The 13,523-nt window shown below is 40.9% G+C and overlaps 1 protein-coding gene across 2 annotated transcripts in view; it reads right to left on the bottom strand.

Moving 5' to 3' along the window:
* SNAP91 (synaptosome associated protein 91) overlaps positions 1 to 13,523 on the bottom strand; it is a 72,501-nt gene that overhangs the window by 12,051 nt on the left and 46,927 nt on the right. Inside the window, exons 16-23 of one of the 2 annotated variants that reach the window (XM_075145403.1) lie at positions 10,442 to 10,549; positions 9,662 to 9,916; positions 9,377 to 9,454; positions 9,198 to 9,269; positions 8,651 to 8,734; positions 7,707 to 7,790; positions 1,419 to 1,556; positions 11 to 160 (exon numbers count right to left, since the gene is read on the bottom strand). In XM_075145403.1, the coding sequence (XP_075001504.1) occupies positions 11 to 160; positions 1,419 to 1,556; positions 7,707 to 7,790; positions 8,651 to 8,734; positions 9,198 to 9,269; positions 9,377 to 9,454; positions 9,662 to 9,916; positions 10,442 to 10,549 (969 nt within the window). The remainder of the gene's footprint in view (positions 1 to 10; positions 161 to 1,418; positions 1,557 to 7,706; positions 7,791 to 8,650; positions 8,735 to 9,197; positions 9,270 to 9,376; positions 9,455 to 9,661; positions 9,917 to 10,441; positions 10,550 to 13,523) is intronic. The other variant, XM_075145404.1, reaches the window with a different exon arrangement.

Genomic DNA, 13,523 nt, shown 5'->3' on the forward strand with positions numbered 1-13,523 from the left:
TGTCACTTACTGCCTACTAAATTTGCAAGAGATGAATCAAGATCGCTTCCGAGGCCTTTGCTTGTGGCTGAAGCAGTGACTGTTGCTGTAGCTGAAGGTGCTATAGATTGACCAGAAGGAACCATAGTTGGCATAAGAAGATCACCTAGGCCATCAAACACTGGAAGTGAAAGGGAAGTGGGTTAGAAACAGACGCGGTGGTAAGAAATATGCTACCTGCAACTTCACTGTTGCTCCAACAAACATAGCACAGACAACCACATCACAAGTCTTACCAAAACACAGTTTGACATTAAAAGCAATGCCAACAAGGGCATGCATTTCATTTTACTAGACACTGAATGTACAGTAATCCTGAAAGAGCTATATCAATGCGAACTAATATGACAGGACATCCCTAAAAGGTCTTTAATTGGAGAGTTGAACCTACATAGATACAGCACCACGTCCACATGAAACTTTTTCTTACAGCCATCGTTAAAGAGATGCACACACATTTGTCAGGAGATATTCATTTAAAGGCTTTTAAAATGAACATCTTACAGTAAAGACCAGTCAGAATTACTGTGGCAAAGGCAGTCTTATACCTTGACATCTTACGGCAATAGGATTGAAAGTCTCAAGATGTTACTTGCAAGCAGCAGGGAGTCGGGAAAACCTACTAACATCTTACGAGATCAGAAGGAACCAGAACCATCCACACTGACAGAGCTAGCCTCCTTAGTCCAGTCATTTAACTCAGAAGTTCATTTTTTAGATCCCTTGAAGTCAAACTGCCTGGTACATCTCATGCCAGCGTTCTATCTTCTGATCTGTATTTGAGGTACATGCTAACGTTAAGTTGACAGGAAGGGGTAGCATATGCTCTGGCAAGCAACCAAATAACCAAGCAGCAGTACTACTTCAACCTTTTTTTTTGTACAGTTGCAGAACTCACCAATTTTAAGTTTGTAGCAAGGACCCAGCATGGAAAATATAGAATGGAAAAGATACAAACAAAATGATAGCAGTGATGAAAGTTTAAGCTTATAGTCAGGCAAAGAACACAACCTGAGTCTCCATTTTCTGTACCTCCAGGTGCCATGCAAGCTCAAGAACAGCTTCAGCAGCAGCAAGACAACTTGTCTATATACTTGATTTATGGAACAGTGTTTTCCTTGAGTAATTCCTGATTCATGCAATCAAGCACATGCAAGGATGATGTTCACGCTAGTTTGTTTTTTATTGACATGGTAGAATAAGAAATGGGTACAGAGAGCTCTTGAGCACACAACAGCCTAAATACCACCCTGAGTTCTTCCAGTAGAGAAGGAACAGGGAAATTACTGACATTGCTTGTAGTCAGAGTATGGTGTCATTAACTCATCTAACACATAAAACACATTAGAAAATTCACAGGAAGAAACCCTGTGGCTCACCTGATGCATCAAACGAACTGGCAGTCGTTGGAGCTGTTGTCCCAAAGGCTGCATCAAAGTTAGGCTGTAGTAAGCTGGTTTGAGCTGGAGTGACTGGGGATGGTGATGGAGAAGGAGCAATAAAAGAACCTCCAAAGCCTTGAAAAAGCCACATAAGAGAGGTATGGACATTAGAGTCAGTCTTGTTGGGCTATGTTTAACAAAAGCTCAATCTATAGAAGGCAAAATGATAGAGACAATTCTTACTAGACCATTGTAAATAACTCAGTACTACACAAGCATCCTTGGTATGCCAGGTATGACCCAGGGAATTTAAGCTTTTATGAGAGTCACCAATAAACACTTTAATGTTTGTTATTTAGATTTCTGCAGAGGCAGACCAACTGAGTAGAGAATACAATTCTTCCAGTACTACACACTATAGTTGTAGGTAAGTAATCTCACATGCAAAATGCAACAAACAAGAATCAGTTCAGAAAAAGAGAAACAGAGGACTAACTTGAGAAATGCATATGATCACCCATCAACTACTTTCGAATCTCGATTCAGAAGGTAGTGTTTTACTAATCCAATTTAGCCTCTCTCTCCATCTTAAAACATCCTGGTCTCCCTCATCAAGATGTCTTCAAGCTGCTGCCCCTCCCCACTCCCATGCCAAAGCAGGATTGACAGCATTGTCTCCTGCTTGTAGGTTGGAGAATCTCTATGATTAAGGTTAACGTATATATTATAAACCCTATATTTATATAAATAAACCCTACTCATGGAGATTTTCTAGCCTACAAGCAATGTGCTCCCATGCTTGACTATTCTTAAAATCCCTCCCTTGCCCACTATATAATTTGATCTCCCTTGCAATTTAAGCTTATTTGTATTATCTACACACTCTGGAAACTGATTAAATATGCAAAGACTCCGTCAAAACGAGAACAGACATATGACACCTTCTCAATTCTCTTTAGACTACAAGCCATTCCCCTTATTGAATCTCCTCTTGACAGTAATGTCTGAGACCTCTATACCACATCTTCAGCCTCTCAGCCTTGTTTTTTCTCAGCTGCCCTTGCATAGAAAGGATCACATCTGAGCTCAGTGCTCAACCGTGACTAGGCAAATACGGCAGGAATTGTACAAAAACCCTGCAGGCTGTACTTTTTCCCCACCTATATCAGAGTAGAAAGCATATTATTTTGCCACAGCTGAGCACAAGACAGTGACGAGCCAGCACTCTACCACTGCCTTTAGTTTCTTTCCAGGGAACATCCTGCCTTACAGTCTCCTGTCCTTATTTATCCAGCTAATCATTGCTGCCTATGCACAGAAGCTTGAACATTTACTCATTTGAAATTTCTCCTTTAGATAATTTTCTCCACTTTGTAGAGAGCATTTTAAGGCCTATCCCCATCCAAAGTAAAACCAGATCTTTTCATGTGGGTGAAATCTGAAAAATTAATGCTACTCCAACAGTCACATTGTTGAAATTAAGTACCAAATACAACTTATCAATTTAGAAGAGATCACCTATTTACATTAAACCCTTATCACTACTTTCTGTCTTTTCACTGAGATAGTTTGTACCACTCTTGTTTAAGCAGTCAACTAATTCCTTTCTTCGTCTTCTTTCTTCAGCTTTCTTTAGTTACCAGTTCATTGGGGAAGTCAGCTTTTTAAAAAGGGGGAAAAAAAAGAAAATTTTGAAGATTTTCTAACCACTTTCTTAACCGAATTGCTTTCCATGGTCACAGGGTTACAGCACATTACACAGACATCTTTCTTACAAACAGTGACAACAGCACATTTCCCAGCTATGAAATCAAGCATCTGCCAGACAGTTAACTACGAGACAGGCTAGAGCTCAACATAAAGAACTTGTGCTCAAATTGTGAGCATCAGTTATATCAAATGTTACCGTGAGATCTCAGACACTCTCCCCAAAAACTTTGCTTTTTCAGAGAACAAAGACTAAACACTTAACAAATGTTGAAAGAATAGGAAAAATTTATACACACACACTCAAGGCAAGCATCAGTCTTATTTACACACCAGGCAGATGCATATTTTAGAAGAGAAGCGAATTAGCAGTAGCTAACTGTATTCAAACCAAAACCCTCAGTAGGGAAAGGAGAGTGGTGTGCCATCACCAGGTCCTGGGCACCAGGCCAGCAATTTGCTGCACCACCAGCAGAGAAGGCTTTAGTTGTGGAATGCCTGGCCTATATGAACAAACACACTGGCCCCAGACACAGCTGGGAGAGGACAAACCTGAGAGCTGGGAGAGCAAACCTGACCATGCACCATCGGTTCAGGAGAACACAATCTGATTAGAAACACCTCATAAATTACGTCCTTCAGCTGAAGCTTGCCAGATTGCAGGCAATAACCTAAAACACTCAGATCGTAACTTAAACCGGTCCCTTCAGATGCTAAGGGCACTGGCTGGAGCCAGGGAAGCAGGAGTGGGAAGCAGAGCAGCCTGCTTTCTGCAGTCCAAAGGAAAGAGCATTTTAAAAGCCTGTGTGAGCTTCCCTGTGTTTCTTAGGCCTCCTTCAGGGTTCTGGCACCAAGAAGCCCTTACCACCCAAATCTTACTCCACAGGAAGTCACGTGCTCTCAGATGCTAACTCCGCATCTGGACAAACGCACCGGGATCACAGATTTGCCCTCAGGTCCCCAAGGTCTGTTCTTGAAGTGGGTTTGTCACAGGTAATTTAGGTTGGAAGGGACCTCTGGAGGTCAGCCAGCCCAAGACCCTGCTCAAAACTGGTCTACTCAAATCAGGTTGCCCAGAGATTTGCCTTGACACCTCCAAGAGGAGAGATTTCACTGCTTCTCTGGGCAGCCTTTTGTCGTATCTGACCATCCTCATGGTAAAAATAAAAAAATTCCAGTATTTAACCAGAATTTCCCACCCACATTGCCTTTTTTCCTGTCACTGTGCACTTCCAAGAAGAACCTGGCTAGTCTTCTCTGTATTCTCCAGTGAGGTAGTTTAGATACCTGTAAGGCCTCCCTTTTGCCTTCTCTTCTTAAGGCTGAATGGACCCAGTTCTCAGCCTCTCCTCATGTCATGTGCACCAGTCACCATCTTGGTGGCCCTCCACTGAACTTACTCTGGTACGTCTTGATCACCCACATCAAGAGATTCTTTAATACATTGCAGAAGTCCCCTGCATTACCCACACCCAGCCATATTGCCCTTCCAGCACATGCTATGGAGGTTAAAGTTGCCCATGAGTGCCAAAGCCTGTGATAGTGAGGCTTTCTCCAGCTGCCTAAAAAAGGCTTCCTCTACTTCTTCTTCATCAGGTGGTCTGTAGCAGACACCTACTATAACATCACTGTGCTGGTCTGCCCTCTGATCCTTACCTATAAACTCGCTCCTCATTCATCACCTGTCCCAAGGCAAAGCTCCACACATTCAACTATTTGCAGACAAGGACTCATCTCCAAAGAATCAGACCAGAAGCAGGTTGACAAGATACAGGGATGACAATGGCAGCTGACTGCAGCAATTCCTAAAGCACTGGAGCCATCTAAAGACCCTGTGTAGTTAGATCCTTTCCATCTCCTGAGTTAGAACCAGGAGCTTGGCAGCTCCCTGGACTTAATATCCATTTATAAGACTACATAACTTTAGGAAGTTCTGTAAGCTTTTGCAAAGCCCCATAAAGCATCTGTTTCTCCAGCTACAGAAAAGCATTCTCCCCAGCTTCAGGTGAAGTTTGCACAACGATTGGTCTTAATTCCACAGCTTTTAGCCTTGCCCAATTTAACAGCAACATCAGGCACAGAAACCATAAAAATGCTTTAACAGATTAAGTTCCTAGTTGTCTAGGCCTTCCACAAGACCCAGAGTGAGTCTGCAGAAACAGCAGCAACTGAGTTGGATGTGTTGAATGGACATCCCCAACCGCCTCATTTTGAGGTTGCTTTTACTTACACATTCAAGTAAGATTTCTTATAAGAACATGCTATTAGAGTACGTATTGGGATACACATGCACACAGTTTAATTGGATAGAAAGATCTAGAAGGGAAAATGGCTAGACTATTGTATTTAGCAGCATAGTTCTAGTCTTGTCTGCTGAGAGGCTTAGAAGAGTATGAAAAAAATTCTACCATATTTTCTAAGTGAGCCAAGACGAGACTAGAAACTTATTTGACAGCAGAACACTTAAGACAATGATGCATAGTAAGTATACTCGTAACATTATACATTTAAACACTTAGTACCACCAAACACTCAAACCATGATGGACAAGCCTTCAGTCACCATATGAATTCTGGACACTCTTAAATTTAAAACTGGATTACACTGCGGGCTATACATCTGCCGTTATCTAGGGTGAACAAATGCTTAGCAATATGCCGTGATGTTTACAGACTCTGTATCTGCCAAAAAAAAAAGATTCAAACCTACTTGGACCCCTTTTGAATGTATATTCAAAGCAAAAATAAAATAAAATTAAAAAAAAATCATCTATTCACCCCAACTGCTTTAGGTCTGCTTGAGTATTTAGACTTATAACATCCCTTTTTAATTTAGGCTTTGATTTAATGTGACTCATCAGATTCAGAGAGCACACTGCTGAAGTTTAAGCCATCTGGAGCATAATTCCTACTGGAATTTAAGCTTAGTTACAGATAAGGACATAAAATATTTTGTATTGTAATGTTTGCATAAGCAGAATTAGCTTCTGCCCAACAACGTCTTTGCACCCAGTCCCCTGATAACACACACAACTGCAAATGACTGGTATGTTTTAGAATCTACTGGTTAAAGCCTGATCTCCAGCCTTAAGCTATCCATAGACTAACTAATACAAAGACCTACTGATGAAATACTAAAACAAAAGGTGGTCTTCTACCTTAAATTCCTGAAGCTGCCTGTACTAAAGCTTTAGCATGCATTTACGCATTATGTCCCACTTTAAGCAGCTGGCTTGCCAGCACTGGAACCAATCGGGAATGGACATATACGTTATTGTTATCTAGACTACTTCTACCTTCCTGCAGCACAACTAGGCGATCCCCACACTTGGAGCAAGTACTAGAAAATGCATCCTCTTCTGAGATGGCTTCAGCGTGCAAGCACCCACTTGTATCACCTCACAGCACTTAGAGCAGATTCCATACTGACGTATCTCACTTACATTATGTATTCCTCATACAATGGAGGACCTCTCACGAGCATATAAAGGCAAAACATACACAGGATTGGACTTCTGATACAGTATAAGTTGGCATGAGAGACCTGCAGACATACAGACAGCAACTGACATCAGGGACCACCATACCTAGAGTGGTTAGCAGTTGCATAAAGGGCAGACTATCACTCCAGCTCAGAAGTAAAGTCACAAAGGTACAACATGAAGCTAACAATCATCACTGAAGTTCATGAAGGATAACCTACCACCCAATTCTACTACAAATTCACCTTTCAGAAACTAAGCCAAGTCTTCCTCAAACCAGAAGTGCATTAGTTTCCTTTAAAAGTGAGGAAGACATGCTGGGATCTTGTTCTCTACAAACTTCAAACTGGGATGGGGGGAGTCACAACTGTTTAGCACAATCACTATAGCCACTATACATGGTATAGCACAAATTTTAGAGAATGGTACAGAATTCAGTGGAAGCTGCTTACCTGCAGGATGCAGACTACAACAATATTATAGTTATTCAACCTTTGAAATAGGTGTGATAGTGATGCCACATGCAGCATTAGCAGAGACCTCATCCCACCCGGTATAAGGAGAGGGTCTCTTATCACTTCTATGCCCTTGGGCTCAGAAAAGTGCCCTCTCTTTACCCCACTCTTCTTGGCTAAATGCAAGGCTACTACCAAGCCATTCATTCAAGCCCTTAACGTTTAAGTGTGTAACCTGCCTCAACTAAATCAACCAAGAAACAAAGAGAATTAGCAGTAAGGAATAAGTAGCGTAGCCTGCAATACTGCTTGACTTAAGTACTGCTACAGTCAGCCAAAGAAACTTTATGTACACACTCCTATTCAGTGAACAGTACAGAAAAATAAGGCTTGTGCAGGAGGTAGGAAAATGAAGAGCACGAGAAGAAGATAATCTAGGAAGTTAACTTGTACTTCAGTATAGTGCCTCCATTATAAGTCACTGTAGTTTAAATTTAAGATGTCTAAAGTACTAAGAAATCTTGTGAACAAGAATTTCATTCCATTGCAGAAGTCCACTTACACCCAAGGAACATGAAAGATTTCAAAGACCATTTCTTAGTTTTGCCTTAAAATAACAAGTTTTTAGAAGTTCTTTATTACCAGCAAGTAGGTCTGCAGAAGCTGAGGAACTAGAAGCAGCCTGGGTTGCGGGCTGGGGTTCAGAAGCACTACTTCCAAAAGCATCTAAAGGGAATTCCAGAAAGCATCAAGAAAAGGTAAAGAGCTCAATATTAAATGCATCAATTCATCACTTATCATGAACAAAAGATGACAAAAGGATAACCACTTCATTCATCAGAAGAAAATGAAAGTGCTTGGCCATCTTTATTGCAGAGCAGTACTATGGCCGCAAAGCTCAGGTGGAAAAAAGGAGGTGCAACAAACCAGCACTTGAAAGAAACCTCTTTTCTTTTAGTTGTGTCTCTTCTCAGATAACCCATACAAACCACAGCATTCTGGACGAGAGGGTTAAGCCCTTTAGTGATGAATGCATCGGATGAGAGACTGGAGTAATTCCAGCCAGAACCTACTGACTCACATTAAGTCTTTTTAGAGGAATATTTCACTAATGTTTGAAAATTCACTACTTCTAAACAACACTCCTGTTCTACAACACTCCTAGAGTTGGTTGTGCCCATCCTAATTTCCATCCAACAAAGATCCTGTGATTCAGATACCCAGTTTGAGACAAGTCACCCTCAAAACTTCAGCTGCTTTGAGAAACGGAACTGAGAGAAAACAACATGACCATAGAGAGTTGCAAAGAAGAAAAAAAGAATACAACAAACTTTCATTGGACCTCTGAGGAAGAGCCATACGTGCATTAACTGAAGACAGAATGGCAATGTCATGACAACAGAATGACCACACTGACAGCTTATTTGCAGTTCGTTATTGTGCAATAAGAACTAGATGGGCTAGTATTAGCCGTGATGCTACATAGAAAAGCTGTGAGAAGGGGAAACTGCAGCTTTAGCCAAGCGCAAAGGTAATTAAAATGAAGTGATTCAACTCTGAAGTGGTGAGAAAAGAAAAATACCCACCACCAAATAGGTCAATCACACCTGAAGAATCCACCTTTGCTGGAGAGGCAGTGGGTAGAGGAGAGGGGGCTGCAAATGCATCCACTGCAGTAAGCATAGGATAAATAATATTTAGTATCAGCAAGGCAACAATGATAGCTAAATATTTCAAAGCCACATGGGCTCCACCAGTTAGAACCACAGGGTTGGTAAATTCAGGTAACAGTCTTCAGAACTGCAAACAGAAAGTGTTACATTTCTCACACAGCAACTGAAAACCACAGTACTTTAAAGAAAGCATTGTTTATTAAGAATTTTCTTATGCTTAGAGGAGGATTTACTCTCTCACAATCACATTACTTAACTTCAGTGTCTGCTACTTCACGGTCTGCATCTTCAGCAGCTGCTAATCTTGTGACCAAAGTGTCAACAAACCCACAACTTAGTATTTCAGCTTAAAGATGTAAATTGGCAATAAGTCTTTTTTTTTTTTTACTCTTGAGAAAAAAAACCCAAACAAACACAAAACCATAAGTCTGTAGGATGGCCTGTGAAGACAAGCACTCACCAGATAAGAGATCAGCAGTGAGAGAACTCTCAGGCACAGGAGAAGCTCCATGCGGTGGAGATGAAAAAGCATCTTCCAGAAATGAAAGAAAAACCAAGGAGAATTAAATATCATTCAAGTCAGTTTACACCATTACACAGCATCAAAGCAGCAGAGTATTGGAAGAATTATCTCTTTACCTGTACCAAAGAGATCTATGCTAGGAGTAGTTTCTGGTTTAGGTGCTGCAGGTACATCAGGAACAGATTCAAATAAATCTAAGGCCAAGAACATAATATGTCTTTAACTCAATTTTGAAAGGCAGGACTGAAAGCAGAACTTTCAAGTTTTGCACATCGTATTTAGAGTTAATAGGCTCTCTGGTTTGAAAGCCTAGCACACAGCATGCATGCAACAACGATTTGTTTGTTCTGTACTCCTGAAAGATCAATCCACCAGAATCCAAGAGTTAAAAACAAAATTACCACCAAAGATATCTAGAGCAGGAGGAGCGGAGGTGGTGGCGGTAGCAGAAGTGGTGGCAGTAGTGGTAGTGGCAGTAGCCGTAGTAGCAGTAGCAGCAGCAGCAACAGCAGCAGCTGGAGGAGTTGTTTCAGGAACTGGAGTGGCTGCACTAGTTGTAGGGGTAACTACAGGAACAGCAGTCTCTGTTGGCTTCATAGCAAACAGGTCCAGCTCAGGAGCAGCCTCTGCACTACCTTCGGATGGGGCAAAGGGGTCTTGTAAAAAGGAGAGGGGAAATACATGTGTATGCATACTTAGGATCAGTGAGGGAGGAAGTCAAGAACAAAGCAACTACAGGCAATGCACATACTGCAAATACACGCGCACACACATAGGGGAGGTTGCTCTAACATCTAACCTACTTATCCAGACATGTTACTTATGTTTTTCCAAAATAAAGACCATCTGAAAGGCTGAGCAGTCTAGTTACTAAAGGGCAGAACTTTCAAAGGCTGTTTGACAAGGCCAAAAAAGACAGGAAATATGACAAAAGAATATCCAGTTTAAGAGGTTACTGCTTACAAAACTCAGCACTGCCAGAATCATTTATTAGCACTACTGAATAAGCATAAAGTTACTGGGACTCAGAAACAGGCAGTTTCGTTAACCATGCTCTTCAGTCTAAGGTTTGTTTTGACCAATTGCAAACACTATGAAAATTTCAGAAAAACACACTGCCATGTAGTTTAAACAAAAAAAAAACAGCAAAAGAAGAGACTATCTAATGACATAAAACCCACCATTTCCTGAACATGCATCAAGAGCTGCTGCTACAGGGGTTGGGGTAGCTGGTGCTGCTGCCCCTTCAGCTGCTGCAGGGGCTTCCCCAGGAGAAGCTGCAAAGGCATCTTGGGTGCAGTTTAAGAACAGAAATTAAAAGGAAAAAGGATAAAGAGAAGAAAAATATAGTAAAAGAACCAAGTTAAATTGCACAGGTAGATCCCCTTATACAACATGAATGCTGTTACTCTGACAGCAAGACAAGTCATGCAACACAAAACACTGTCTCCCCCAACCCCACACAAGCAGGTTCTAGACAGGGTTTGAAGATGGAGCTTCTCGGCCTGCCCGCAGGAAGTACAGTGAGTGTAAAAGGCGGCGTTATTCTCATTGTATAAGGGTTCAGAGCAGCATGCTCATGTACTACCCAAAATTAACTAATGAAGAAAGAGCAAAAGTATGGCAATAAGTTGGTGTTAATAAAGGTATTAATAACTTGCATGCTTAAAGCCCGCAATACACGTGATTAATCTGCAACTGTGAATTTACTTGCATAGTGCTTTGCAAAATTAAGCACTGTTACAAATAACAATCCAACTACATCGGCAGAGATCTGCATCTACCATTTCTAGCTTTTGAGCCAAGTCAGTCATGCAACATCTGAGAAATTGAACTTACTTGTTTCTTAACAGTATTCCAATCGATCTTTCTGAAGCCATAACCTGATGCATAGGTTATATTTACTCAGCTTGCTTCTGATAGATCAAGAATGTTCATGTTAACTACTGGCCAGCCATAGTTTGTCTCTCCTTTTTTGAGGATCACCTCTAAAGCCAAACCAATCAAGTCAGGGAAAACAACTGGCTTTTGGAACAACTTGCTCATGAGTTTTCTTTGACCGTTTTTTGTTTGCCACTTGCTAAGTGGTATGTTTAAATTTAAAGCTCTGAACTTTTACAGCATTATTCCTAGGCTTAAACCACCATCTGTAGCTCTTAATTCCATGAAGTAGTCCTAATAGACAGTGCCATTTGGACTATTCTCATAGGCAAGAATTTTCTTCACAAAAACACTGTGCAATTAAGATTAAATACTTCAAGATGTTCATAAAGGCCATTTTTCTACTGCTACAAAGTTAGCAAGTTAAAAAAAATTCTGTTGGGGAATACTGCAGTTGCACTGTCAAACTAATACAGGAAAAAGTTTAACATGCTTTAACTTGAGTGTCAATTTTAAAATGAAAATAACCATTTTAAAAACAAGTTTGTGCCAGTTAATGTAAAAAGCTCAAAAGAACATGCATTGAAACTTCAACAGAAGAGATGAAAGCCAATTAGTCTTGTACAATAGAATTATAATGAATTAGTAGCAAAAAGAGGCCGGCTAATAAGCCATTTCAAATATAATTCTATTTTTCACGTAACAGGGTACAACAACAAAACTGGATGGCAGTTGTCCAAGTGAAAAAAAAAACCATAATTAGTCAAGCATCACAGTATTGTATGTATACCAGACAATGGCACACACTGCATAGAAGAAATTAAACACAGAACTGGACTGAAGAGTTTTGAATTATACTACTTGAGAATACGCTATACGTATGGTCACGTGTGTTGGGGTTTTGCTCTACAGGGCCAGCTTTCAGATGGAGGGTCACCCTGGGCTCTTTCAAAAGAACACAATTCTATCCACACAAGCTTGTAGGCCAACAGCACACTAGTCAGTCAACACTGCTTATAATAACTTCCCAGGATGAAAGGGTAGACTCCAGATTTCATATCAAGTGGGATTTCAGAATGCATAGAGTTAGTCACAAGTTCTATGTTGGGACCACTTCAGCCTTAGAGTAATACCTATTCCTGTCCAGATGTAGAGATTCGAAGTTCCATGTACAACAGCCACAGAAATTCAGGTGGGCATAAATTCCTTCCAGCCCACAGATGGACGGGAACAGCTAACTTGGCACTAGCTAGCTTGGCACCAGCTTTATTATTTATTGCCACTTCTGAGTAAGGTTCTAGCTAAGCATTATAATTTTCTTTATCATCATACTTGGGTTAAATGGTAGGTGGAATAAACACCTAAGTTCATAATGGAATGTAAAGGAAAAATGCCATATTAATAACTTTAAATATTAGTGACTCTGAGAAATTAAAGAAACCTGTATGAGTTAGAGACAGATGAACCTGGACAGGTGACCCTACAACTCACAGTTCAAACTAAGGGTGTTTTTGTTGTTGTTTTTGGTTTTTTTGTTGGTTTTGGTTTGTTTTTTGTTTTTTTTTTTTTTTTTTTTTTTTAAGTTAGTGCTTATCAGGTTCTTTGAAGCCTTTCAAAATGTTCTGCTGCTCCTGCACAGATGCCCTCTGCTAAAAATCTAGCATCATTGTTTCTCCATATTGGCATAGTAACCCTACATTTGCATATCCAGCACTGTAAGAGATCTTCTCCCTGTGGTGGTGCATTCCTTCCCCCTTCTTTTCCTCTGGGCCATGATACGATCTCAGAAACTTCTGTTAAGCTTTAGCCATTGTGTATGAGTTGGGCAGTTAAGCATCCCTTGGCCGTACCAAGCGCTCTTGCATGGCTAAGGTGGGGAACAACACTGATCGTACCAGGGACACGAGCTACATGATCAAGGTAGAGAACAGAAACAAGAGATAATTCGTCATCTCTGACAGTTCTGAAGCTTTCCCTACCTGGATCATAGCTCAAGTGGAACAATACCATTGTTACCGTGGAACAATACCATAATACTACCCTGGACCACCTCGGATAGTGGCCAAAACTGATGACTAAAGCCAATCATCTTGCAAACCTATAAACAGCGGTACCAAGTGAGACCCTCTGAGCTCTCCTGGACCACAGCGGGCTGCATCCAGAATCTCCCTCTGAGTGGGACACTTCTCAGAGTCCGCAAACTCGAATTTGCGATACTCGGAGGATCCCCGAGATTTTGGGCTAAGATACTCCTCGGGGCTCAACTCTTTGCCCGTTGGGAAATGCCAAAGCATTTAACGTGAGTATTTCACAGGACTCGAGGGGAATTTTTAACAGGTATACCTTTATAAATTAACTAACTCTAGGCCTTTCATTTAGCTG

Source organism: Calonectris borealis, chromosome 3 (assembly GCF_964195595.1).
Source record: "Calonectris borealis chromosome 3, bCalBor7.hap1.2, whole genome shotgun sequence".
NCBI classification, from domain to species: Eukaryota; Metazoa; Chordata; class Aves; order Procellariiformes; family Procellariidae; genus Calonectris; species Calonectris borealis.